We start from the raw sequence: 26,911 nt of genomic DNA on the forward strand, positions 1-26,911 counted from the left end.
AGGAAAGATGCAAGTAAAGATTGTGTGTATTATTACATTAACGTACACAAACTTTTCTATTTTCTCCTTTTATATGTTGGGATTGAAGAGTCATTTTCATTTGTAAAAAACGTATCTGTAAAGTTAAAGGCAAGAGAATAGGTATGTTGATCAACATAGACACAAGAGAATAGGCATATAGCTAAAAAAGAATCAGAACCAAATTTTCTGTTGCAAACTTGCACTCCATATGGGTATCAGTTAACAAAAGCAAAGCATTTAAATGACAAAAATATAAGAATTAGTTACTGAAATAGGATTGTGGATCACAGTATTTTTATATCAATAAGTTTAATTAAATCATGCTTGAATTGATTTTTACCTAATTACTTTGTACAAAAACCTAACTAGTTCGTTCGGTTCTTTTTATCATAGTAGCTATGATACTCCAATAGAATAAGTACTCCATCACTCTTCCATTAGGAGTTCGGGTTTATCATTTTTGTCTGTTTACGATTAGGAGTTTCGGTTCAATTTTAATATGCTAGGTAGACTTCATATTTCACTAACTACTTATTATAAAATTAAGTACTCCCTCCGTCTGCGAATAGGAGTCCCGGTTGGCCATTTTCATCCGTCCGCCATTAGGAGTCCCGGTTAGACATTTTATCTTGGGAGTATAAAAAATGACCCCACTTTTCCCTTAATTTAGAAGCTGTAATTAATTTTAATCCACTTTGATTGCAAAAAATAATATAAATGGGTTCCACATTCCACTATCACACACTTAAATTATTACACTCAAACTTTTCTTAAAACCCGCACCCAACTCAATTGGGACTCCTATTCGCGGACGGAGGGAGTATTATATAAAAATGAGTTTTACATTCCACTATCATTTTCCACCAACTTCTTTTATACTTCCTCCGGTCGTGAACATGAGTCCCGCTTTTTTCATTTAGTTTGTCTGCGAATATGAGTCCCAGATTATTACTATTATTCAACTAACTCATTCCATTTACATTTCATTTAAAACTAATACTACAAATAGTCATTAATTTTTTGTTCATCCACTTTTCTTAACATTTCTTAAAATCCGTGCCCTCAAGAAATAAGACTCCTAACGGAAAACGGAGAGAGTATTTCTTCAAACTCGTCCTGAACTCAAATGAGACTTTATAGTACTGGACAAAGGAAGTAAGATATAACAATTAAAAAGAAGTGAAAATCATATAAGTAGCAATTGTGATTTTTCTTCGATCAAACATCTAAGGATCTAATTATTATTTAAAGAAAAAATAAAAATTTATACTTTAATATTTGAATTTTTAATAAATGTGCTGTATATACTAGAAGCAGTGGGATTCGACATAACACAATCTTATTTTCGGCCACATATCACACATGCTGGGTGAGTTCACATGTTCAGGATAACTTTTTGTATTTATTAAAATTGAGTTATTTTTGCAGTTTTTCATTACAGTTTTGGCTAATTTTTGGTTTTTGTAAATCCAATATTTTTTTTTACAATTTACATAAAAAATATGCAGGTTTTTTGTACTGTATTTTTTTAAAAAAAATCAACAAATAGCTCTAATGTTCGGGCCTTTGGTAGAGTATTGCGAGGATAAATGGAGAATTATTAATGTTTTTTTTTCTAAGAAAAAAAAAATGAGAATAAGACATTTAAGAGTGAAGAGATGATTCAAATCCTGTATCCACCAAAGAATATTTCAACCCAAATATGGATAGGATTGAAAGCGACTTAGCTCTGAAAATTGGTGCCCACATTCTACATTAGTAAGTGAAAGTAACACATCTATCTACCATTTAACACAAATGCTACTAACATTTATGTCTCTTATCCTCTGCAAATTGGCGCCCACATTACACATATGCAAATGCAAGTGAAAGAAACACATCTACCATTAAAGTTTTTGGCTTACCCACCAACACTATCTTGGAACCATACAAATTTAAGTACAAAATTTTTATTATTCATGTCTCTTAGAATATCCTAAAGTAGTTTTAGACAAAGTCCAAAATTATTTTCTCCAGCAAAATTGCTAAAACAAATTGCATGAATTTGGGATGTCATAAATACTCTTATAGTATGATTAAGAGACCATTTTTTTTTTAATCTTCCAAAAAGGCCACAACCAAAATAGGGAGAAAAATTCCTATTTATGAAACTCGATAAAAGGCCTCCAACTTGAATACAACTCTAAATTTGAATACAACTCTAAAAGATAAATATACTAGAATTCTAAATCAAATCAAACTCCATGATTTGAACTTATATCTAACAAATATAGTACTTCATTCGATCCCAATAAATATCTCATATTTTCTAATTTGACCGAGCAACAATAAATGTTTTATTTAAATTTTACAAATTAAATTTAACAGATCATGACATTCCTCTAATTCGTTATATCCACAATTATTATAACACTAAGACTCACAGTCCAATAACATTAATTTTTTTCACAAAGTTAAATAATTTTAAAAGTTGCACCATTCAAATATGGGATATCTATTTTGAACGAGAGTGGGTAAGAGCACTCCCAATGGTCCGGCGATAACACTCGGCGATTTTTCGCCGAAAATCGCCGAGTTATCGCCGGCCGTTGGGTGTGTTTCGGCGATAATTCGGCGTTAATTCTACCGAATTAACGCCAACTCCCGATTCATCGCCGAATCATCGGCGCCCACTGTAGGCGCGATTCGGCGATTTTTCGGCGTTTTTTTTTTTTTTTTTTTTTTTTTTGAGTTAGGGAAAAATAAGGGAGAAATAAGGGAGAAACCATTGGAGCAGTTGGCTAAAAGTTGGCTAAAAATTGGGGATAAATTTTGGTGCTGATGTGACAAGAGTTAGGGAGAAATAAGAGAGTTTTTAGGGAGAGCATTGGGAGTGCTCACAAACTAACAAAATCTGATGAAATATCTATATAAGAAACAACGGGAAAGTAAGGAAGCGGGGAGTGTTATATTGCTAACTCATTGCTTAATTGCTAACTACAACTAAATAATAGTCATTAGATATTCAAATTAAAGGCCTAGATCACCAACCACGAAATGTCAATACGATCAACAAAAAACGTCAATAAGGCTATAAGATTAATTCTAATAAAAATCAATAGGGGTATTAATGTCAAGTTAGTTATAACTAACTTTTAAAAGAAATCCTAAAACTTTAAATTCATATAACGTATATCAAATTAAATATAATTTTATAAGGATTCCAACGATATACTACATGCATATGTTCCGACGTCAAAATTTGAAAAAAAAATTGAAATTTTTTTTTGAATTTTCGTATTTTTTACGAACAGATTTATGTCAATACACCTTACATAATATGTCAATATTATGCTTGTAAAATGTCAATATGAAATTGTGTTGACATTATTATGTCTTCGTGTTGTTGTATTTCATACACTGTATTGACATTATATTTCTAAACCCTAAATTTGATAATTGCTATTATCTTTTTAATATTAAAAAATGAAAAACGAAATTACACATGACAAATTGTAGACCACAAGATTTCTAAAATCTTATGGTCTTAAATTAGTTGTAGTTAGCAACTAAGGGATGAGTTAACAATTGATCACTCTCCTCTAGTTATAATTATACATAATTATTGCTTTGACAATCGAAAATGTGCATCAAGTTAATACTCGGAAAAAAATAATGAAGTGCATTTTTGTAAAATTCACGTCATAATTTAATGCATATATTCTATTGCCAACACGAATATTCCCAGCTAAAAATTGAATTTATTTAAATTTTGAAAACGGAATTAAAATATTGGATAGCATCTGTATTAAATTCCCAGAATTGTTCAACGTGTTTTGCGTTCCGATTTGTGAAATTGAATTCAAAGATATCAATTTTCCATTGTTAATTAATAGCACTTATAAACTTTCAATGTGTATTTATTACTTCCACCATGATCAATATTAATTGGACCTACCTACTTAAAGAAATCAAGATAATTTGTGCATTATCTAATCAAGAATACTTGGATAAGGAATTGCATGATATTCAACACGTTGGAACAATTTAAAAATGCTTTTTATGTATTTTTGGGAAAGGAACTCATTTAGCTCCATAAAAGTAAACTCAAAAATTTTATCAAAAAAAGGAAACTTGAATATAAGGTGTGAACTGAATCATATTAAATTTATTGTTGAATGTGTATCACATTTACTAAGTCAATATTTTAACTATTATCATTGTAAGTGGGACCAAATAACTTCCTAACTTTTATTTATAATAAGAATAAATTTTCGGGAAAAAATAATAATGTATGATCAAATTCTAATCTGTTTTGTAATTTTAAAAAAGATTGTCAAAAAAATAATGCAATTGAATTAGTTTGATAGCATAGTAAAAAAAATCAAGTTGTTTATGTGTGATACAGTATTGATGTTTTCCAACTTAACAATATTATATCTTTTACCAATAAAGGACATGATTTTACAACTGTCATGTTAGATACAATTTCATTAAGAAAAATCACTCTTGACATAATTAAAAAAAAAAACATCTAAATTTCATTAAGAAAAATCACTCTTGACATAATTAAAAAAAAAAACATCTAAATTTCAACTGATTTTTTGGATTTTCCGACAATTCCTTCTAGTCACCTAGATGAAGTGAAATGCACCTTTGGAAAAGCCAATATGATATCTTGGTAGCAAATATGGTAGACAAACTCACCTCAAATTTCTATTGATTTGTACTTTACTTTTTCCCTCCTCAGTCCTCACATAAAAAGTTAAAAAAAGATGAAAGGATTGAAAGTCACATATAATATTTATACACCCTGTCCCTCTCTCTTCCACTCATTTTATATAGGGTCTATCTTTCTCCTTTCCCCATCTAACAATATATCTTTAAGAGTAATGATAAACAACCAAATTTTGTACAACCAAAATAAGATTATATTAATAATTTGATGAATTAGTTATATATTAAAATTATAAATATAGTAAGTGGATAAGTTAAAAAGACTTATTAGCCTTTAATCTCATTTTTTATATTTATATTTGAATTTTCTTTCTATTGTTTTTAATATTTGAATTAAAGTATGCACTAATCATATTTATGATTCTAAAAAAATAAAAAAATTATACAAAAATTATAAATATATGACCACAATATTATGCACTTTCCATGTATTATATATGCGTCTAAATATTTTAATTAAATGTATAAATAAACCTATTTTTGGTCAAATAAATTAGATTTTGGTTTTACAAAATTTGGTCACATAGATTTGTTGTTTCTTTAATCTTGATAAATTAGTTTTTAATCACTTCTTACAAATCTACTACCCCAAAAGGGAAGGTGCACTTTTTGCTAAACTGGTGATTTTTGCTCTAAATCTGTTTGTCTGAAAAGTCTAAAACACACAATCAAAAACACCCAGCTTTCTTCCTGGCATCTTCCTTGCTTTGTGGACATGTGCATGACTTTTATTACTCCTACTTTTTAATTTCAGTTTTATTTTAAGTAAAAATGATTGATATTGTCCGTTATTAAAGATATTCATTTTAAAATACCTAATTGTTTAAGTAATGATTATTTAATGTTCATTGTATTTTTTGGAATAAAATGTTTCAAAAAATTTCAATGATCAAAATATCGACGTGACAACCAAACTTACATCTTGATTGTCTACGTGACGACGATGATGCATGAGGTGTAATTAGCCATTAAGTGTAATCAATTTTCTAGTGTAAACAAAGTAAAGTTAAAATGAATGCTTAATTTTGTATATATATATATACATGATACTCTCTCCATGTCCTATAAAAATATACTAACAATTTTATTTTCAGTCCGTTTCATAAAGATCGCTCATTTCTATTTATAGAAAGTTCTCCCCAACTTATTAATTATTACTCATACACATTAATTTATTTAAAATTTAAGTCATTAGGGTCCACTATTAAACACTAATAACAATGTGAGTCCTATTATCCACTAAACACTATTTTAACTCTTCTTCTCACCATCTCTCTTATTGTAACAATTATGCATTAATATCCGTGTCGTTCTAAATGGTCAGATATTTATGGGACAGCGGGAATATTAGTTTTTATCGTTTTAAATTAATAGACCTAAAAACACTCCAAGCGATGATACAAAATTGATCCATGGGGAGTAGATCTTGGTCTTCTACAATAATTCTCATGTAATATCTCATTGAAGACTATTTTGTTCTCTTATTGCACATCTCTCTGCCTATCTCTATCTTGTCCATTTGACATTTATACTCTAGTTAACTTTTCTCTAGCCCACACCCCTACTCTACAGCTATAACTACTTGTACTCATTTAAACCCTCGTTCAGTGACATAAATTTTGCTCATTGATCATATATAAAGGGAGACCTCAGAGAATGAATGGATAGGAAGACAAGTCAATCGTCACCATTACCTTCCACTTGTCTGTAAGTCTGTGTTTATTAGTACTCGCTTCCTATTTCACTTTCTTTGCTTCCTATTTCAAGTATTACCACTATCTTTGTTTGATTTCTGAGGTACAACACTTCCATCTCTCTCTGGGACCCTTTTTACAGTTTACATTCATTTCCTAGTTTTTACATAGTTGCAGCAAATTACTGTTAAACCTATTCAATTGAGTAAGTACTCTGAAATGGATATTACTGATTTCTGTGGTTTCTAGTGTTTAAATTCTGACAGGGTAGGAAAATTAATGTGTTTTTTCCTCCCTTTTCACCATTCCTTATTTGCACAAGTGGGACATTCATAAAAATCAAGTCTTTGCAAGAAATGGTGTTGAGTTCTTTTGTTCATTGTTCATATGTTTTCACGTTTGATATTTTACCCCTAGAGTTTCAACACCAAAAAAAATCATGTCTTTTTGGCTGCCTAGCTACAATTTGGACAGGAAAGATCTGATTGGAGGTGGGAACACTAGAAAAATTCAAACTTGCTTTGGTTTCTCTGTTTCTTGAAATATTGAGTTGGTGATTCCTTTTTATTTTTATGGCAGGCTAGCTAGAATGTTGGTTTAAGAGAGCAAAAGGGGTTTGAGTAGATTAATTAGTGTCTTGCCTTTACTAATTTTGCTTGGGAGACAAGGGGAAAAGTTTGAGTGATTGAGGTTGTTTGAAATGGAAGCATCATCTTCAAAGAGGGCCAAGGCCCCCCCTGCAAATGTGGCTCATTGCTTGGTGGACGGATGCAGCGCGGATTTAAGCGTGTGCAGAGACTACCATAGGCGGCACAAGGTCTGCGAAGCGCACTCCAAGACCCCGAGGGTCACCATCGAAGGCCGAGAGCAGCGGTTTTGTCAGCAGTGCAGCAGGTTGTTTCTTTTGCTCAATGCAAAATGTTCAATTTAGTTAACTTTTTTATGATTAGTCCAAATATGGATATGATTGACATGTTGTTGTTGAATAGTCCAAATTCAAATTTATTATGAAATCATTTGCTTAACCAACTTAATCAATACAAAATGTTTAGTTTAGTGATTGTGATTAGTCCAAATGTTGCCTTTTTTTCTTCTTCTTCTTCTGATATTAGAGTTGTTGAATAGGTTCCACTCCTTGGTGGAGTTTGATGAGGGGAAACGGAGCTGCAGGAAACGTCTAGATGGGCACAACAGGAGGCGTAGGAAGGCCCAGGTGCGTAGTGGAGTGGATGAGAGGGTCGTGTCATTCAACACCGCACCACCACAGATTGTAGCTGCTGGTGCTGGTGCTGGTGTGGTGGGATACCCTTGGGCCGGGGCGGTGGGGAAAGACGAGAATGTGGTCGGAGGCTCGTTGCTGCAAGAGCAGCTCAGCTACATGGATAATATTCAGCATCAGCAACTGCTAATGATCAGCAACAGCAGCTCCTCCTCCTCTTCCTCAGCCTTTGTGTCACAAAATGTGATGATGGAATGTGATGGTGCTCTCTCTCTTCTGTCATCGCCTCCTCCCGCCATCGACTACCACCAGACCACTTCTCCCACCTTGCATTTTCCCCACCAGAATGTGGGATCATCCCATCAAACTCTCTCCTTCATGTGGGACTAACTAGCTCAATCATCATCATCAAGAAATGTCTTTTCTTTATCTTGTTTCAATCATGTTTTTAGCTACAAGCTCTCTACAAAAGAGAATGGGAATCACTGTGTTTGGACTTGGATTAATGATAATATGATTCTTGGTGCATCTATCTTAATTAAGTATAAATTTGAGTAATCAAATCTAATTTGGATTGATAAAATTCAGTTGAGAATCAATAAAGATGCACCATATTGTTGTACACAACTTTTAATTAGTCTTTCTTAGTATATGTGTATGCTAGATTCTTGTTCCCCAGTATTCGGATAAAATCCCAATTATCAACGGATTAGAGTAACTTTTTTAAATTTTCTATTCTTTTGTTAATTCGCAAATTCCAAAACTATATCTCAATAAAGCCCATCACCTCATTTCCAGGTAACTAGGTTTCTCTAATGGTAACAATTTGAATGGATTAAAGTAGCCTTTTTGAAATCAATGTTTGATATGCTTGAGCTTGACTTGTAATAGTACTACATTATTACTATTTATTTTGGCTAATTGGAATATGAAATTTAAGAATTGTGTCCCAGTGGATTCGAAACTCGAGGCCAAAATCGGACACGAAACTTTATCCTCCAACATTAACTACTTTACTATCAGACAACACACGAATCATCACTTGTGCCTTCTTAGTGTTATGGTTCAAAACCGTCGAATGCCAATAATATTTCTACGAAGATTTAAAAATTGCTACTGATAAAATAATTAATGTAAATAGTTAACTATCTCACCAGTGAGTTTGCTTTTGACACAATATTTAAATTTAACTAAAATTAAGATAGTTCAAATTTGCGTTGCCACACAAGTATACATTTTGTTGTCGTGGTACAATGAAAGGTATTTTTGTCTATTTAACTAAAATTAAGATTTTAATTTGTCTAAAAGAAACTTCCCATTATATAAAAAAAAACAATTTATAATTTGCCTATTTTAGCTATTCTTTAACGATGCGATTCAATTACAATCCAATTTGTTCGTTTTCCTTTTCTATGAAAACAAAACTGAAAACCGAATTTCATTAAATTTTCAAAATAGCCATTTCTAAGTAAGGAACCAAAACACCAACAATTCGGTTGGTTTTTGACTATACGCTTACAAAAACGTATACAAAACAGAGGAAATTTAATAAGTATTTAATCAATGTTTGTTTCATTAGAATATTAGGACAATAAATTACCAAACATAGACTTAAATTGTAGTTGCACTGTTAGTTCTACAAATTGAATAACCCCAAATTTATTGGGCTTGTATAAGACATGGTTAATATTATTTGACCCAACAAAATTTTGGGTCACACTATTTTTGACAACTATATTAAACCTTGTTTAATAATGTCTCATTCGAGCCTTTAATTACATCGATGTCCATAAGAGTCGAAAACTCCATTAAATTAAGCGTTTGAAGTTGTCGCGAACCCATGGTGCGGAAACTCCACCTAACTCTTATGAGTTGAGATTTGCTTTCGTTCTTTGTTCGCTATTCATGTCAGCGACAACCTTCTTCACTGTATTTGACCTCACGAGTTTCATTACCGTCATGTGAACTGTAACTCAACAACAAAATAAAATAACGAACAAATTAGGACACTAGGAATTGATGAAAATACCCATGAAATGAAAGATGCGAGACACTCATCATCACATGATGAAATGTAGTCGGACACTAGCGCAACAATATCACATTCTCAACATTTTATCGATGTTTCGTGTTTTTCAAAAGGGACCATCTTGTTTGTCCTTAAACACCACCTAATTAAAATCCTAATGTATAATACACATATATAAATTGCACAATGATCACGTTTGAAATTGCCCAATTCAGGATTACTAAAGTGAAAACATGCATGTGATAAAAATATAATGGAATTAGCTTTTACTATTGTGACACGTTATAATAAGAAATTGCATGTATATATCCAATATGGTCCCGGAATTTAGATCAATTAAATTAAGTTAGCTAAAACATTTATGAGTTTGAATAATTTAGATGGTCCATTCTAATATTTGTCTCACTCTAGTTTTTTCGCAATGGTCTTAGATTTCAAAAAAGAAATATGCCTATATTGGGAGAGCAATGACAGGGTCAGGTGGGGTCGATCGATCCCACCATCGCCTATGAGGGTAGGAAAATGTCATTGCATTTGGTTTTTTGAGTTGCTACGATCTTACAGTATGGATGTTCTATTGTATTTTTCAATGTGGAGGTTCACTTTCATTTTTGTCTGCCATCTATTGGCCGCTATGACCCTCTCACACCATCTCTGTCTTCCGATGCCAATGAAGTTCCTTTTCATTATGTCCGACTCACGAATTCTGCTTTCTAAATTCTACATGGATGTAAAGAGTTAAAGGAAAGGAATTCATATCAACACTCCACTAGAAAGAAACCTCTAGGTTCGAAAGGTAAAAAATAAAGGCCAAACATGTTGCATTCAATTATAAAGTGTTCTTTTGGAAAAGTTGATTTTTGAAATTCATCACTTCTTTCTTGTGAATTAAATCTTGCATCTTAATTTATATAGTAGCTAGTAATTGTAAGGCATACCACTTGGTCCCAAACACCCAGAAAATTAATTTTGAATATTGAATCACACTCTTTTTATAGTAGTTGCATTATCATTATAATAAGGGGTAACTTGCCATGATTATGCAAATGACCCATCGTTACTATTTTATTAAATATTTAATAATTGTTCTAGGGGATATTTAAGTGACCGCTTAGTTAAGTTAAACTAAAATACGATAATTGCAAGAATTTTAAATATTTAAATGGTTACTTAATTAAGAACTGAGGAAGCGCAGGCATTAAATTTTAATCACTTATTTTGTAATTAGGAATTGAGACAATATAATGCACGCGTAGTTGAATATGATTGTTTCTTTATACAAAAGCACATATTTTCAAGTAAAGGCAAGTGTTAGTGGTTGTCTATGTGATTGAATTATTGGGGCTAATGTGGTGTAGTCGATTAAGACATAAACTACATAAATCTATATCTATATATATGCAATGTGGTATATATAGTGTAGTCGATTAAGACACAACCAGTGGGGCTTTTAATTTTAATTTTAATTTTAATTTAAGAAAGTATGTATTGTTCATTTTTCACCTTTAGTTCTTTCCTTCACTTTCTTGTCATTTGAGTTTTTTTATCGCGGGTGTGGCTTGATTTTGCTTGTTTTTACGTGTTGCGTAACGCTTGAGCAAAAAAATGACGAGCACTATAGAAGCGACTTGAAATAAAAAATACTACTAAAAATATTAAAATTTAAAAAAAAAATAAAAAACAAAATACAGACAACTAAGATCCCCAAAAAACTGAAATTGCATAGATTCAAATGTTTTTAATCGTTGTTGACGGGCATTTACAAGTACTTAGCATATTTGCTATATATGGTGGAGTGGAATTGAAATGGACACCTAATTAATTACATCTAGTATATATATACAGTCATCGATCAAGAACTTTGATTTCTTCATTTCTCAAATTCGTAGTACAACCAAGAACCAATTTGATGGAGACTTATGTACTATGCGTGCAAGCAATGCATACTCACCATTTATTATTACATTTTTACCTCCGTTGAATTTTAATTGGTTAAGCTCCTTCATAACTCACATTAACCCGTCTCTTCTCTTCATTATTTAGGCTCAACAACACTTTTTAACTTTTATTTGCTTTTTACATTTTATCTATTGTATATTCTGAATTAAGTAATTTTTCAATTTATTTAAAAAATAAATTTGTTAAAAAATAATTTTTAATTATATTTGTACACTAATAGAAAAATTAGATTTAATATTAAAAGAGAAAAAACGCAAAATTTAGAAAGAAAATCAAAATAAGAAAAATATATAAGTAAAATAAAAATTAAACAATGTAAGCTGATAAAAGAATTAAATATAATATTTTTAAAAAAAGAATAAAAATAATATAAAAACAAAAAAATGAAACGGAAAGCTAAAGAAAAAGGGATTGTAAAAACAAATGTTGTGGTAGCAAGCCCGATAGTAGTTAACTCGTTACAGAAATATAGGAGTACTATAATTTATACTAACAAAATATATCACGACAATCCGTCAATGTTCGCACAGTTTAGTGACGCTCGTCCCTTGAACGAGCTCGAAGGTCTGCATCGCCGGTGCCCTAAATATATACAATAATTAATGGTTCGTTCAACATATATGATGTTGGCCCACATGTTACAAATTGGTGACAAGTGACCACACAAGTAGAATTTCTATGGGATATATTCTTAGGCTAAGAAGAAAATTACAAGTTAAATCTTGCACTCTTATGCAAAAATTGACAAACACAACATAAGATAACCTAATTTTGCAATTGATTAGGCCGACAATAAGAACTTGTTTGTACCCTCAACATTGTCTATCATATTTTCTCCACTAGAGATATTAAAATGACATGATTGTATCAACAATTGATTATGCGTATGCAATAGTGTCTATTTGTTGATTTTGAATTGTTATTATGTTGCTAGCTAATTTTTTTGGTAGGACCATAATTTTTTGTAACAAAAATGAAATGTGAAAGGAGAAAAAAGAGATAGTGACATTTAGCTATAATTCAATATATGTGATGGGCCAAGCTATTGCTATTGGATGTGACTTACTTTAAATTCATCTTCCCTTAATTGGAATACTATTCACGTGTCAAAGGGGGCTGACAAAGAAAGTGTCTGCCCATTTAAGGTTATATTTCAGACACAATTTTGTACCTTTCACTTACCACCACTGCCCATATATTACACTCATTCAATTTTTCATCAAATATTTGTTGAAAATGGGTGTCAAATTATTTATATTTCATTAGTACAATTTATTAAATGAAAATAAATAAATTAATTAATTCTGCATGTATTTTCTTCAATTTTAATTTTAATTTTTAAATGTTAGTGGGAGGAATAGAACAAGTATTATACACTAAAATTTGGAGTTGATGTGAGACCATTGTTTTTGTGGATGAGACTGGAAGACAATGCCAAATTTTTTTTTTTGTTCATTTGCTTATAGAATTTGCATAGCAAGAGAGTTTGTTTTTGTTCTATGTGATGATTTTGTAATTTTTTTAATTAATATTTGTATTTGCTTCTGAATTGCTACTTTGTACCATACTACTACTATGTATTTAGTTTAAGCGTTTTGTAATACAACCAAAATTTTAAAATTGAAAAAACGAGAAAGTTTTATTAAAAAATGGTTAGTTCTTTTTTAGTTTTCTTGAGTATAGGTTTAAAATACAAACTTATCACTAGCAAATGTTTATGAATTTAATTAGGACATAGAAATATACAAAAATACGAATTTTATAAGATGAGAAAGAATTAATAGAAATAAGAGATGCAAGTGATGATCTAATAGTGTAAGTCATGATATGAGTTGGTGAAAGGCCAACCATTCACTACAATAAAAAGAACAGCCGAGGACTTTTTTTTATTGCCGTTGAAGAAGCTAATTTATGTGTCTAATTAAATTACCAATGTTTCATAAAGTATTTTTATTGTTGGTGTCCCAACTAAAATTAAGGGACACAGATAGAAGCGTTCTGAAAAATAAAAGATTAAGATAATTTATCCTCAACCTAAGGACGCTTTCTTTTGCATCCTAAATTATAATTATTTTTAAAATATTTCAAACGCTAGTAATTGCGCAATTTTTATGTCCTTAGAAGATAAGTTTTCTGCAGTGATAGTTGTGTGTTCACACACCATTGCAGCAGGGTGTTGAGCACAAGAATGTTGAATGTATGCGAGAGCTTTTGCGCAAGCTAATTTGTGGTCAAACAAATGGTGTCACTTGAAGTTGAATTTAATATTTTATGATTCAAATATTAGAATTTACTTATCTTTTGCTTTTATAAGTACTCTCATTCTCCAATTTTTTACTTATTTTAGTATTTAACTAATTTTTTATTTAGTTTAGTTATGTAATATTTGTTGTTTTAATTAAATTTTAGTAGTATATATTTTGTTTATTCTTAACTCAATTTAATGGAAAATTATTAGTAATGAGAACTAACTAGAAAGTACAGTAGATAGTAGGTGAATAGTGTAACTGTTCAACTTCGTAGTGGTCAAGGATTGTGGATAATGTTTCAAAGTATGTGAATAATGTCGTACTCAACTTCTTAGTGTAGAATGGTTATAGAAGCTCTAAGATTGTGAGTGTTTTCGTGACGAAGATAAAAAATGATTGAGATGTCTGAATAGTGCAAGTGATTTGACACAATATTATTGTCATTATGGATGACCTAATTAAATTTTGGGACAAGATCTTGTACAAACATTTGGGAACTGGGATCCCTTCAATTTTTTTCTTTTAATTAATTAATTAATTATGAAGTAGTTTAATTTACTGATGCTTAATAAATTCCAGATGAAAACTTGCAGATTCAAATTAGTAATTTTATTTATTCTTAATTGAGGATTAATAAACTCTTAATGAACATAACTAAACCCTAATCATCCTTAATTAATTACATATTGAAAATCAATATTAATTGCGGACGTGGCCAAGAGTTTTTGTGTAGATCACCAATTCCTTTTGTCTCGTCGGTTGAGCCCCACAATTGTAAACTAAATAATGACATAAGTTGAGAGGGGATAAATGGGTTTATTTAATTTTAAATATTGGGGAAAGAAAGAGGTGGTGATATTTAGTTAGGCAAAATGTAGGTGAGGGTACGATGATTGAATGTTATGGATACTGTATAAATATCCTTGTCTAACAATATTAATGCCAAGACCATTTCCCAGCCAAGAAGAGTACATATTTTTATTACATTTGCAGATGTAATAAATATAGATTTTAATGTCACTTAATTTTTCCAGTACAATTCTTCAAATATCTTGGAACTACTCATCTTAATTTGAATCAAACACATGGTGCAAACTGCAAAATAATAAAAGGAATGAAAACGAAATTTGTAAATTTGAGTTTCTTTACAGATTCCTGACAAAATTATGTCGCGATAGCATAAAAGGAGTATCTTTTTATATATAAAAAAAAGCACAAGCCTAAAACGGCGAGCAAGCAAGCCCAGTGTACAAACTCCCAAACAAAAGAAGCGTCAAACAACAACACTCAGAGCTACTCGACTGACCACTAACAAAACTCATCAACAGCTAAAAAAACAACACACCCATCCAAACAACCGAAAAACTAAAAAAAGAACCCACAACCAAAATTATAGTTGTGGCAATCCATCTCAAGTTTAGTCGCCTTAACTATGAGATTTTCAAAGTCGATGAGCTTTTATTCATGAAGAACAATTTCACAACAACTACTACATGTCATCGAAGAAATTTGGACACGTTATTCAGTAGATGACTAATTATAAACTTTTTTATTTAAATTATGTCTTTTTTTAGATTATAGTCCAATGTTGATCTTGATTCGAGAAATCAAACTCTTAGAATTTAATTATGGTGATGAATTTCAACATCCAGCCTAACAATTGTTGAAAAAAAAAATCGAGTCTAACAAATGCTATAGGCTGTAATGTTAAAAAAACTGTAAATAGTTTTGATGGAAAATTAGGCCAAAATATGTGATTTAAAAAATAATTCTCCCTTCATAGATTTAAATAAAATTCCATTTGTGACTTTAGATAGTTTTAATTTTTAGTATTTAATTTTTAAAAGAAGTAAGAAAAGATACGAGTGGACGAGATTGTTGCTGATTAAGAGGATGTAACAACTATCTTGTTTTGGAAGTGATTTATTTGGAAGTCAAAGTAAAATGGAGTGGTCGAAATGAATTAAAAAGAGTAAGGGTTGAAATGAAAGGTATTGCAATTAATGTAATTCACCATTTGTATCGATGCCCTAATTCAGGAAATAGTGTAATCTTCATAAAATTCATGCTCGGTTTGATTATGATGTTTTTAAAAATATTAATAATGGTCCCCTTATCCCAGTGATGGATCCAAGATATGAAATTCGTGGAGTCGGAACGGAGGAAGTACTATATAGTACTAGAAAATAACATGAACAATAGAAAGAAGGTTCATGAATATGTAGAAATTAAAAAAAAAAAGAAAAAAGAGTAATAGTATAAAATAGAAAGAGGAAGGTTGGGGTTGAGACTAGAGACAGAGCTGCCATAGGATCGAATACCGGTTAATGACCCCCCGAATCCCACCTAGATTTGTTCATGCTTTAGCTCGTGACCATAGTGACTTGAACTTCTGATTTATTCTTTGTAATTGCAATTGCAATTTTACATAACCCCTGAAACCCCACCTAAATTAAATGTTCATGCTTTAGCATGTGACCACAGGGACTCGAATTTCTGATTTATTAATTGAAATTCAAATATTTTACCAAATAAATTATGCTTTATCTTATCTTTCAATTCGATTTTTATGCAAAGAAAATGATTTTCCACGTAACAATGAAATTCAATGTATTACTCTGTCATATCGTATCTTAGTCCCTAATCCCTATCAAACTTTTTGACATTTCACATTACTTTTCATGATGAAAGTTAGGGAATTATTTTGTTACTTTTCCACCATTGTAGCATAACTACTACTTGGAACGGAATTTAAAACAATTTTCTTGAAGAGTTGTCCCCTTCATTTAAGGTAACATCAATCCAAAGCATAACAAAATATATAAATAAAAAATGAAGTCAATCAAGATATTGGGACAATAAATTACCCAATATTTCTAGGAGTAATTCATTATTTCTATGAGAAGAAAAGAATTAGGTTGATGCATATTCTATTGTGGCAGACCATTAATGAACATAATATATATGCTACCGACTAATTGTGAAATTGGTTCAATACATTCCACAATCTGGTACGGAATATGCAAAAAAAGTACAAATATGACAAAATGTTGATAATATAAGACAAAATTTAATTGGTCACAACATAACCAAATAAGGCCATGTGATCTGTATTACTATAGACCCTACTAAGTTATTTTTCAATTTTTGTTTTCATATTCATCAAATTAATTCACCTTTTATTTAAATTCTTATGCAAAATTTTCTATATAGTATAACACAAATTGATTTGAGTAATTACAAACATTAGAAAGACTTGAGGAAGAAACTACAAAACAAAGAGGATTCTTGCCTTCTTGGAAGAAATTGCTAAAGCCCACGTCCAAAATTAATTAGCATTTAATTTCAATAATCAAGTATAACCAAAATTAATTAAGCATGTGGGAGGTGAACTATATCAAAAATATATCTCACAAACCAAAGCAAATGAAGGAAAATTTACAAAACCTTTAAAAATTACAAATTGATCAATATTTTAACTGTTTCAATGAAGCACAGCTCAATTGGTACAATATTTCCTTTACCCCCACTAATACGGGTTCAAATCAACTCAAATGTGTAAGCGGGAATTGTGCGAGTTGTAATTAAAAAAAAAAAACTATAAAGTTAGTAACTAGTTTCATTTTTTTTTATCTATTAGAACTTTTTTTTACTTAAATTCTGTGGATTTTTATTTTGTTGTTGACAGATCACAATCAATGTCAAGTATTGTACTGTTAAATACAATTTGATCACATTGGAATTAATTAACCAAAAATGACTTTCCTCCCACTTTCCTAATAAATTTCACCTACCAAGAACCAACTACCTTTTCTTATTTAAAAGTAACAAAATGTTTACCAATGTATAGAATCATATTAACCGTGTTCTAATCACTGTGTGTGAGTGTGTGTGAGAGAGAATTAGAGTTGTTAAGTTGCTTAATTTCTCTGCAACTTTTCTTTTTGTGAGGATCTTGCTTGATTGTATACGAAGAAGAAGGACCACAAAAAAAGGTTTACGAATAATTGATAGGACTATTTTTCAACTAACAATTATACTTATTCCTGACTTTCTTGTCGAAAATGGGAATACAAATCGAAAAGAAATGAAGAACAAAACTTTTAAATTCCACCGGCTAAACTAAAGTTGTTTAACAAATAAAATAAAATATAAAAACAATGTATATGTTATTAAACAACTGGAAATTACTAATTTATGCTATTAAGGACTCCCTTGATTACCATAACGGGCTAAATAGCTAAAAAAAATCACAAAGTTTGATCATTTATGGTTAAATAAAAATGGACTAATTATTTTTTAACTTTGACACTTTTTTCAAATTGTCCAACACTTTCAACTTAGGTAGAAATTATGCACGACGTGACAGATAAAAAAAATACTATGTAGACAAAACGTTCGGCTACTTAAACGACATCGTATAGTACACACAGTCAGAGACATTTACTTCTTAGGTCGTTTTTATACGTACATTAGCTTGGTATATCTTCTTGGCTTCGAACTTTTTGTACGACATGAAAAAATTACTAACTTTTATGTTTTCATTATAATTGACAAAAAGGTGGAGTAATTCTATAAGCTATTTCAATCTCTAAATGCTTTATTGTTGAACATAGATTACTTTGATGCAAGAAATGTGTATCCAAAAATAAACAATAATTACTACATAAAAACAGCAATTATGTTATTTTCTCAATAGTTGTATACTAGTTATAGCAAATTGTATTTTAAGCATTCTAATTAAGACATGTTTCATTCCTAATCCCTCCATCTACCACATGTGTACAGCTAATTTTATTACCCAATAAGATAAAAGCAAAGTCATTTGTCACGTAAAACCATGTCTTAACCAAACAAAATAACAAATGATAGCATCATAGTTATCATCTTAAAATTAAAAGAGAAATAAATAGAAAGAGGAAACTAAGGTATTGTTCAGTTATGTAGCAACAGATAATTAATTGTTAATTTTTGTGTATTATTTGTTGGATCAAGTATAACTCTGTTTCTTCTTAAACTGCATAAATGGAATGTCCCATGCAAAGGGAACTACTAAAATTATCTAATAATTTCATGATGAAATGACTAACTATACTTAAGGAGTAGTTTTTATTCTTATTATTATTTTTATTATTCCATGTGGGAGAAGATAGATTTAGTTAATTGTAATGTAATTTAAGAGGACGTTCTTAGTTTATTTTTAATTTGTGGAATATAAAATTACTAATATGTTTAGGTATATCATAATCCTTAATAGTATAATTCTAGCAATTTATATTGCCTATTAAAGGCGAACATGTTTCGAATTTATTTGATTTTAATTAATTTGTTGTTAAGTGAGCTTTTTTGTTGCGAAGCGACATGGAAAATTTGTTAATTTGTTTGACTTACGTTATGGAAAAGGTTTTTGCCTAAACTTATTTTGTAATTGCAACTAACAAGTATTTATTTGACGTGAGTTTTGTGATTGTTATATAGTCTTGAACTTCTCATTCGAATTGCAATGAATGAGATGATCATTTATCTCTGGTGGACGGTGAAAATGTATCTTTTTCCTATTTACATCAAAATTCATATTTTTTAGGGTAGTATATCTAAAGTCAATTATAGGCTTGAACTATAATAGACTTTATATAAAACGATTTTAGGGTTTAGTTAAATATTTCTTTAATAAAATGAGTATGATTAATTATGGATTAAAGTATTTAACTTTTTCCTCATATTTCGATGTTATAAAAGTTCTTGATTGCAAATACTAGTACTAGCAATATTTTGTGATTAAGAAAATATAGGTCGCTATGTTACCAAATGCCAATAATAACAAATCAAACTCATATATAAGCACTACAATTAATGTCACAAACTTAATACATTCATATATTTTCATCAATCAAATATTTAAACCGAAACAAAAGAAATCCGGAGTACTAATATTTTCATTTCCCTATATCTAAAATATAAAATCAATAGTATTATAAATATCGAAACTGAAACACGAACTCACTTTGTCAACACCATTAATTGAAAACATTAAAAATGAGTGTGTAAAAATACCTAACATGGCCTAAATATGAAGTACCACTAAAATGTAATTAAATTAGTGAAAGGAAACAAAAAAGTATTCCCATCTCCAAAAAAAACACAAGTGAATATCCCCTCCCTCCTCAGCTCGACACGTGGCACATGGCATCGTTATTACTCTCCAGTTTTAAGGTTTCCCTCTCCAAATAACAGGTCCCATCTCCCACCTCATCCATCTTGTCTGCTTTTCCATCACCCCCCATTTCCCACCGTCCGATCAAAACCTAAATCCATAGCTGTAAATTCCCCATCTTTCACCATGGACCACCCTCACAAAATAGAAAAAAATTGAAAATAAATTAATACAGTGTATGTATGTATGTACATACATACCTTCCAAAAAATCAAATTCCCTAGTTTAATTCGCTTAAAAATCCAATCTTTTGACCTTTTCATGTGTGTGTATGCATGTGGGAGAGTTATAAAGGAGGTGGGACTGTGTACTAGAGAGAGAAAGAGAGAGAGATTGGGTTTTTTTTCAAGGGTTTGTTTTTTGTTTTCAGTTTTGTGATTGAGAGATGGGGAGAGGGAGAGTTGAGCTGAAGAGGATAGAGAACAAGATCAACAGGCAGGTGACTTTTGCAAAACGGAGGAATGGGCTTTTGAAGAAAGCTTATGAGCTTTCGGTGCTATGCGATGCTGAGGTTGCTCTGATTATCTTCTCCAATAGAGGAAAGCTGTACGAGTTTTGCAGTAGCTCTAGGTATAATTTTATAACACCAAACACAGCCCCTTCATCTCTCTGCACTTGCAACGCCTATATTCATGTCTTTGGATGCCTAAAAATCCAATCTTTTTTTCAATTGCAAAAGCAGCCTGTCTTTTTTTTCTTTTTTCTTTTTTATATTTTCCTTCCTTTGCCGTTTCAGTGAATGTTTTTGAGGTCTATAGGGCTCTGTGCTTGTGGGTTTTGTTAGATCTGCAAGAGGAAACCATGAAAAGAAGATCATTTCTTTATTTGTGTTCAGTTTTCCTGCTCCTTGTGTTGTGATGTGCTAACTAAGCCCCCCTTTCCCTCTCCCTCTCTTGTAAAAATCACTTCTTTTGTTTGTGATTTGTGTCTTGGAGAGAGAAACAAACACTCTGATCTAGATGTGATTTTGTTGATGCAAAAATCAATTCTTTCTTTTTTTCTTTCTGGTTTTGTTTAGCCTCTTGTGTTGTCATGAGGAGAGATTTAATTCTACTTTCATCTTTCCTACAAATTAAATGAGTGAGGATTGGCATAATATGTGGTGATTCCTTTTCGAATTCCCACAAATCAATCTTCTTTCTTTCCCTTACCATCTGGTTTTGTTTATCTCTTGTATAGTCATTCATGATGAGAGATTTAATTCTAATTTCATGTCTCCTACAAATTAAATGAGTGTGGGATTTCAATTTTCTAGGGTTTGTGTGTTGAATCTTTTCTTGCTTTTTTCCTGTTTGTGTTTTTTCTCTTCATGGAGATTTCTCAAATGTTACCCTTTTTTTTAACCTTGGAAGCATCATTCAATGATCTTCCAACACAAGAAAGAATGAATCTTTCTGATTCTTGAATTACAAAATTTTACCAAAAAAAAAGGAAGTAAATTACAAACATGATTAAGCTGAGAGAGATCATCAGGTCTGAAATCTCCACCTCTTTCTGTGAAAGGTGTTTGTAAAATTTCCCCAATTTTTGTAATTTTCTATGTGGATCTTCCTCACCTAGGGTTTTATTTTGTAAACTGAAGAATCATTGCCAAGTAAGAAAAAATAAATAAATTATTGCATCTCACAGGATATACTTCACTCTCATCTTTCCCATCATCTCAGATCTTTTGCACTCTTTAAAGTTTTCAAGCAAAGCTCCAAGAAAATTCTGCAAAGATGTCATCTTTTTGGTTTTTGGACACTTGTTTGGATCAAAACAGGCTTATATCCAGTTATTTGGATGTGTTATCTCATGATTAAGAATTATTGTACTTTATTTAATTTTTTAGGATGTGTCACTTTTCATCTTGCAGAATTCTATTCCTGACAAGTTGCTTCATTTTTCCTTACGGACAATGGATTATACTCCAAAACTCAGACATCTCTAATATTTTAAGGCCAAATCAAGGCTCTCCCTTTTTGTACTTCATTTGATTAGACTGATTAATCACATTTACTTGATTTCATTTAAAATTTGTATAGTACATTGGCTGAAAATGTTGTTGGTTATGACATTAGCAGCATGCTCAAGACATTGGAAAGGTATCAGAAGTGCAACTATGGAGCTCCAGACACAAGTGTATCCACAAGAGAGGCACTGGTATTATATACATATCCCTTCACTCTCTTCGTATATGTTTCGAAAGCTTAATCAAGCCGAAGATGATTCGACCTCAAATTTATTATTTAGAAATTTATAAAGGAATGGTCTTATCAACTGAAAATGCTTAAATGAGTTAGAGCTAATGTTCTTGTTCAGCTTAGGGATTTTTCTGCAAATAAACCATGTGAAAATGATTTAGAAAAAAAAATGCACATTAATTGATATTTATATTTGTTAACTTTTGTTAAGTAGTTTGGTACTACTATTAAGAGTTTTTCTAGGTGGAGTCCCATATTTTCTATTTAGTGGAGTATTACTATTTATTACTCTTATTAAGAGTCTTGTTATTATTACTAGAGTCTAAAAATCATAGTTATAGTTTAAAGATTAAGTCAAGTTATTGAAGTCAACCAACATTTATCATATTTGAAAAGGAATTAGAATAAATGGTTCAATCCTCTTATCTTGATTTCTAGAACTGGGATCATGATGCATATAGTTATTCCAAATTTTTGGTTAGATCTTTCACTCACATTTTTTTCACCAAGCCATTAATTTTTTTTTTTAGTATTTCCTCATAGCACTCAAAAGTAATATTCTACACACTTAAAATGTAAAATACAAGGCAGAGGATACAAAGCTGTATTTATAAGAAATCAGCAAAAGGAGTCGTATATAAGTTGACTCAAAACTCTAAAAATTAGTGGTAATATCTAATATCATTAATAATTTAAAAAACACTAATTCAAACATAATTGCTTATTTCAATACCAAAAAGCCTAAAACTCACTTTAGTCCCATTACTACTAGGAGATGAGCAAAGCAATGTCTCCTTTGCTTCTTCTTCTTTTTCTTCAACCACTTCACCAAAATCCCCATCTTTCTCAGCCACATCAATCACAGTAAACCTCCTCCCCAATCTCCGACTCTCGTACAAGTAGAACGCGACACTATCGTTCGACCTCAGCCCCTTGGCCTTCACGAACCGGCTCCACCCCCTCGTAAACACAAAGCTCTGGCTACTCTTCCAGTAGCAGTACCTGAACTTCCACACCCTCATCGCCCTATCGTAAAACTCGAGCTGCACCTGCTCCTCCTCCGGCACCCCCGGGAAGTACTTCACCGCGTACCTCTTCGGGATCACCAGCCGGTTCAGCTTCCCCACGTCGCTCGGTGTCAGCTCCTTCTGGAATAGCAGCGTGCTCGAAAACTCCCCGTTGCCGTCGCTCGCCGAATCAAACCCTAACCCTAATTGAAACCCTAACCCTAATTTTTCATCCCCTTGCTTCTTCTGGCTAGCTAAAAAGTCCGAAAATTTCGTCGAATACGACCCGTCCCGGATCATGTTCAGCACGGAGTCCGTGGTGAGCCCGCTCTGGAACTTCAATTCCAGAGGGGCGAGGACCGTCGGAGGGAAATTCCGGCGGGAATCTCCGCTACGGAGCTTCATCGCCGCGCTGTCGTAAGCCATCGCGGCCGATGCCTCGGACTTAAACGTCCCGAGCCAGATACGGTGGTGGTTCGCGTAAATCTGCGCCCCCCAATGCCCGGTCTGCTGCGGAACAACGCCCTTGAACCGCTCGGTCGATTTGGGCCGCTTCGACACCGGAAAATTGGCCGATTCCGAGGACTCCTCTGCTAGCTTTGTATGCGAAATCATGCTAACTTCTTCCATTCAGATTACACAATTAAACAAATGGATCAAAGCGGCAGATGGTATATATAAAGTGAGCAATTGGAGAGATTAAGGGAGGGAGATATGTCAATCAAATATTTGTTTGATTTTCAAGAGAGGGAAAGTTTGGTATTAATGGAAAGTTGCTTGAGTAAATAATGGTAGTCATGTTAATTGAATCCTTAAATAAGGAAAGGGTTATTGTAATAACTTCGATTGTTTCCTTTTTCAGAATCTTGGCTTAGTTTTTGTTTCGTATTTATAATCATTATACCGTATTTTCTTATTATTTTTGTATTTTATCATCTGATTACACATATCGACTTGGGATAACAATGAATACCAGGCTGAATTTATAGGATTAGGCTTTCTACACATTGAATTCTTAATTGATTAATATCCTGACTCATAATCCGATAGGCATAGGTACTTTTATTACAACACTTCAATAATGATTTTGATCAAATGAATAATTTCATAACTCACCAATTTAAATTTAATATATATACTTTAATTAGAATTCCAAAACATGGTTTGACTTATTCAAATCTTTTGACGTTTCATTTCTATTTTACAAGTCTCAAAAGTTAGGTTTTTTGGCGTATGAAGGTTCATTATTATCATTTCATATTGTATGTTTAATCATTCGGCTTTAGAATTTGATACTCTTTTCTTTAATATCTTTGAATCTCTATATTTCTACACTATCATTCATGTATCAAGCTTCCTTCAACGAATGACATGTTGGGATATCAACAAAATATGATCTTTGACAGTGAAGAGTTGGGAAATTCTGCAAGAATTTATTTTTTTCCATTTTTGTATCTGGTTTAAGTTGATCATTATAGTTATGTAGAATAATTTTTGGCATGATAATAACAGGAACTGAGCAGCCAGCAAGAGTATTTGAAGCTTAAAGCACGCTACGAAGCCCTACAACGCACCCAAAGGTTCGTAATAAACTGACATGATCATGTATATATATAAGAGAGATGTGAAGAGGTAATGAATTAGTATATGTGCATTTATGGACAGGAACCTTCTTGGTGAAGATCTTGGCCCTTTGAACAGCAAGGAGCTCGAATCACTCGAAAGACAGCTTGATATGTCACTCAAGCAGATCAGATCAACACGGGTAACATATCGAAAAATATGACAATGTAACAATCCCTTTTCTTCTTACATACATTTATTATATTTTGCAGACTCAAGCAATGCTGGACACACTCCAAGATCTTCAGAACAAGGTTTCTAAACTCATCCACTTCAATCTGTGTTTCGAAAAAATCACTGCTTTTGTATCTTATTTTGGTTTCTTGCATGGTTAGGAGCATGCCCTCAATGAAGCTAACAAGAGTTTGAAACAACGGGTATGCGTATTCGTTTAGGGCTTAAAAAATACTTTTTCATGAAAAAAATGCAATCTTTTTCCAACCCTTTTCAGCATCCATCATTAAAATGTGGTGTAAGAGCATTTAGAAAATTCTTTGAGTGTTTCGGGAGTCGAATTGTTGGAGTGATGGTGGTGTTTTTGTTTGTAGTTGATGGAGGGGAATCAGATGAACTTGACTTGGAACCAAAATCCTCAAGATGTTGGCTATGGAAGACAACCCCAACACCACCAGCCTCAAGCTGATGGATTTTTTCATCCCTTGGATTGTGAACCCACTCTTCAAATTGGGTATGGTCTTGTTCAATAAATGAAAATTTTTCTTGAAATAAATGCAAAATTTGAAATCTTGGTGGGATGTTTTCAGGTACCATACTGATCCAATAACAGGTGCATCAGCAGGGCCTAGTGTGAATAACTACATATCCGGGTGGCTGCCGTGATGACTGATGATTAGTGTCTCGAAGACCAAGCTTCCGACTCCGGTCTGAAGTTTGGTCCCTCTTCATAAAAACTCAATCTTTTTAATTTTATGTGTGTTATTTTCATAAAAGCAAACATGTTTAACTTTGATCAGATATTGGTATTGTCATTTTCCAATCTGTTGGAAAATTGGAACTAGTATTGTAAGTCACATGACTCAGTTTGTGGAATTTGCCTCTTGCTTTCTATGCATAATGTGTAAAGAAAATCTTTCATGTTATCATCTTCAAATCTACAACCATAAAGACTTCCACTTTTCTTAGACTATGGAGAATTAATAGATAGTACTTTCTTGGGTTTTATATAAATAAATTTCTTCATATGATTTTTTCAAGCTCAGCTTAGCCTAGACATTACATTTGCCATCTTAATAGTACTTTGATCCATCATTTTAGTTGTATTTTTCGTAAGTTTTGAGAAAATGATCATTTGACATTGTAGGATTAGTCTTGACTCTTGAGTGTATAAATGCATTATGAAAAAACAACTCATCACTAACAATTGAATGAAGAAAATAGTTTAACATTATTCTTTTATAAAATAGTTAAACTTGAATTAAAAACAGTAATACTATATCACAACCAATAATTGCTTTTTTTCGTAACTCTTATTGACTAAAAAATTGATATGCTTGTCACGTATATCATTAGAGATGTAAATAAATTATTTAGAAAAGATAAAAAGGCTAGTTCATTTTAGATACTCCTTTTTCTTTATTCCTCTATTATTCTCAGCCTCAGAATTCTCATGTATTTATACAGATTGAGATAATGGGCCCATCAATATATCTTCATCTAGTGTGATATTTTTTAGGGCCAGTGATTTTAAAAGAATAAAAAATAAATACTCCATAAAGTTATATAATTCTCTTTATATTAATTTACATAATATTTTAACAGGGGCTGATTAAAATAAAGTAATTCTATAATATGAATTAGATTCATTTTTAGTTTTTAGATCATGAAAATCTATAATTATTCATCACAATGTTCTATTGATTCATAGTCATGACATATTATAGGTGGCAATAAATTTCACTTTTTAAATTCATACATTTAGGCAAATTTCATGCATGTTCAACAACGAATTCATTGTTTGTAGTTTATAATTTAAAAGG

The 26,911-nt window shown here is 31.6% G+C and overlaps 3 protein-coding genes across 7 annotated transcripts; 2 read left to right on the forward strand and 1 right to left on the reverse strand.

Moving 5' to 3' along the window:
• The first annotated feature begins 6,310 nt into the window (after positions 1–6,310).
• LOC125215731 (squamosa promoter-binding-like protein 2) lies at positions 6,311–8,178 on the forward strand. 3 transcript variants are annotated; one of them, XM_048117256.1, is made up of 3 exons: positions 6,311–6,444; positions 7,011–7,325; positions 7,557–8,178. In XM_048117256.1, exons 2-3 carry the CDS (start codon positions 7,132–7,134, stop codon positions 8,038–8,040), a joined length of 678 nt encoding a protein of 225 aa, XP_047973213.1. In that variant the 5' UTR covers positions 6,311–6,444; positions 7,011–7,131; the 3' UTR covers positions 8,041–8,178. The 3 variants fall into 3 exon arrangements, with proteins under 3 accessions (XP_047973213.1, XP_047973215.1, XP_047973214.1); XM_048117258.1 differs by having other exon boundaries at positions 6,363–6,534; XM_048117257.1 differs by lacking the exon at positions 6,311–6,444 and adding an exon at positions 6,455–6,922.
• A 12,174-nt stretch (positions 8,179–20,352) lies between these two features.
• LOC125211956 (agamous-like MADS-box protein AGL9 homolog) lies at positions 20,353–26,017 on the forward strand. Of its 3 annotated transcripts, none has more exons than XM_048111927.1 (8): positions 20,354–20,671; positions 22,162–22,243; positions 24,804–24,871; positions 24,957–25,056; positions 25,127–25,168; positions 25,250–25,291; positions 25,463–25,602; positions 25,679–26,017. In XM_048111927.1, the coding sequence occupies exons 1-8, from the start codon at positions 20,487–20,489 to the stop codon at positions 25,752–25,754; spliced, it is 735 nt and encodes a 244-aa protein (XP_047967884.1). In that variant the 5' UTR covers positions 20,354–20,486; the 3' UTR covers positions 25,755–26,017. The 3 variants fall into 3 exon arrangements, with proteins under 3 accessions (XP_047967886.1, XP_047967884.1, XP_047967885.1); XM_048111928.1 differs by having other exon boundaries at positions 22,165–22,243; XM_048111929.1 differs by lacking the exon at positions 25,250–25,291 and having other exon boundaries at positions 20,353–20,671.
• LOC125214068 (AP2/ERF and B3 domain-containing transcription factor At1g51120-like) lies at positions 22,992–23,921 on the reverse strand. Its single transcript, XM_048114941.1, has one exon. The coding sequence runs from the start codon at positions 23,919–23,921 to the stop codon at positions 22,992–22,994; it is 930 nt and encodes a 309-aa protein (XP_047970898.1).
• Positions 26,018–26,911: the final 894 nt, after the last annotated feature.

This window comes from Salvia hispanica, chromosome 3, assembly GCF_023119035.1.
Source record: "Salvia hispanica cultivar TCC Black 2014 chromosome 3, UniMelb_Shisp_WGS_1.0, whole genome shotgun sequence".
NCBI classification, from domain to species: Eukaryota; Viridiplantae; Streptophyta; class Magnoliopsida; order Lamiales; family Lamiaceae; genus Salvia; species Salvia hispanica.

What these genes read in the sequence shown, in the direction of transcription:
- LOC125215731 (XM_048117256.1), top strand. Translation starts at nt 7,132, where the DNA reads ATGGAAGCATCATCTTCAAAGAGGGCCAAGGCCCCCCCTGCAAATGTG. An exon ending in TTTTGTCAGCAGTGCAGCAG is followed by an intron (nt 7,326 to 7,556) that starts GTTGTTTCTTTT and finishes GTTGTTGAATAG; the next exon opens with GTTCCACTCCTTGGTGGAGT.
- LOC125211956 (XM_048111927.1), top strand. Translation starts at nt 20,487, where the DNA reads ATGGGGAGAGGGAGAGTTGAGCTGAAGAGGATAGAGAACAAGATCAAC. An exon ending in GCCCTACAACGCACCCAAAG is followed by an intron (nt 24,872 to 24,956) that starts GTTCGTAATAAA and finishes ATTTATGGACAG; the next exon opens with GAACCTTCTTGGTGAAGATC. An exon ending in AGCAGATCAGATCAACACGG is followed by an intron (nt 25,057 to 25,126) that starts GTAACATATCGA and finishes TATATTTTGCAG; the next exon opens with ACTCAAGCAATGCTGGACAC.
- LOC125214068 (XM_048114941.1), bottom strand. Translation starts at nt 23,921, where the DNA reads ATGGAAGAAGTTAGCATGATTTCGCATACAAAGCTAGCAGAGGAGTCC.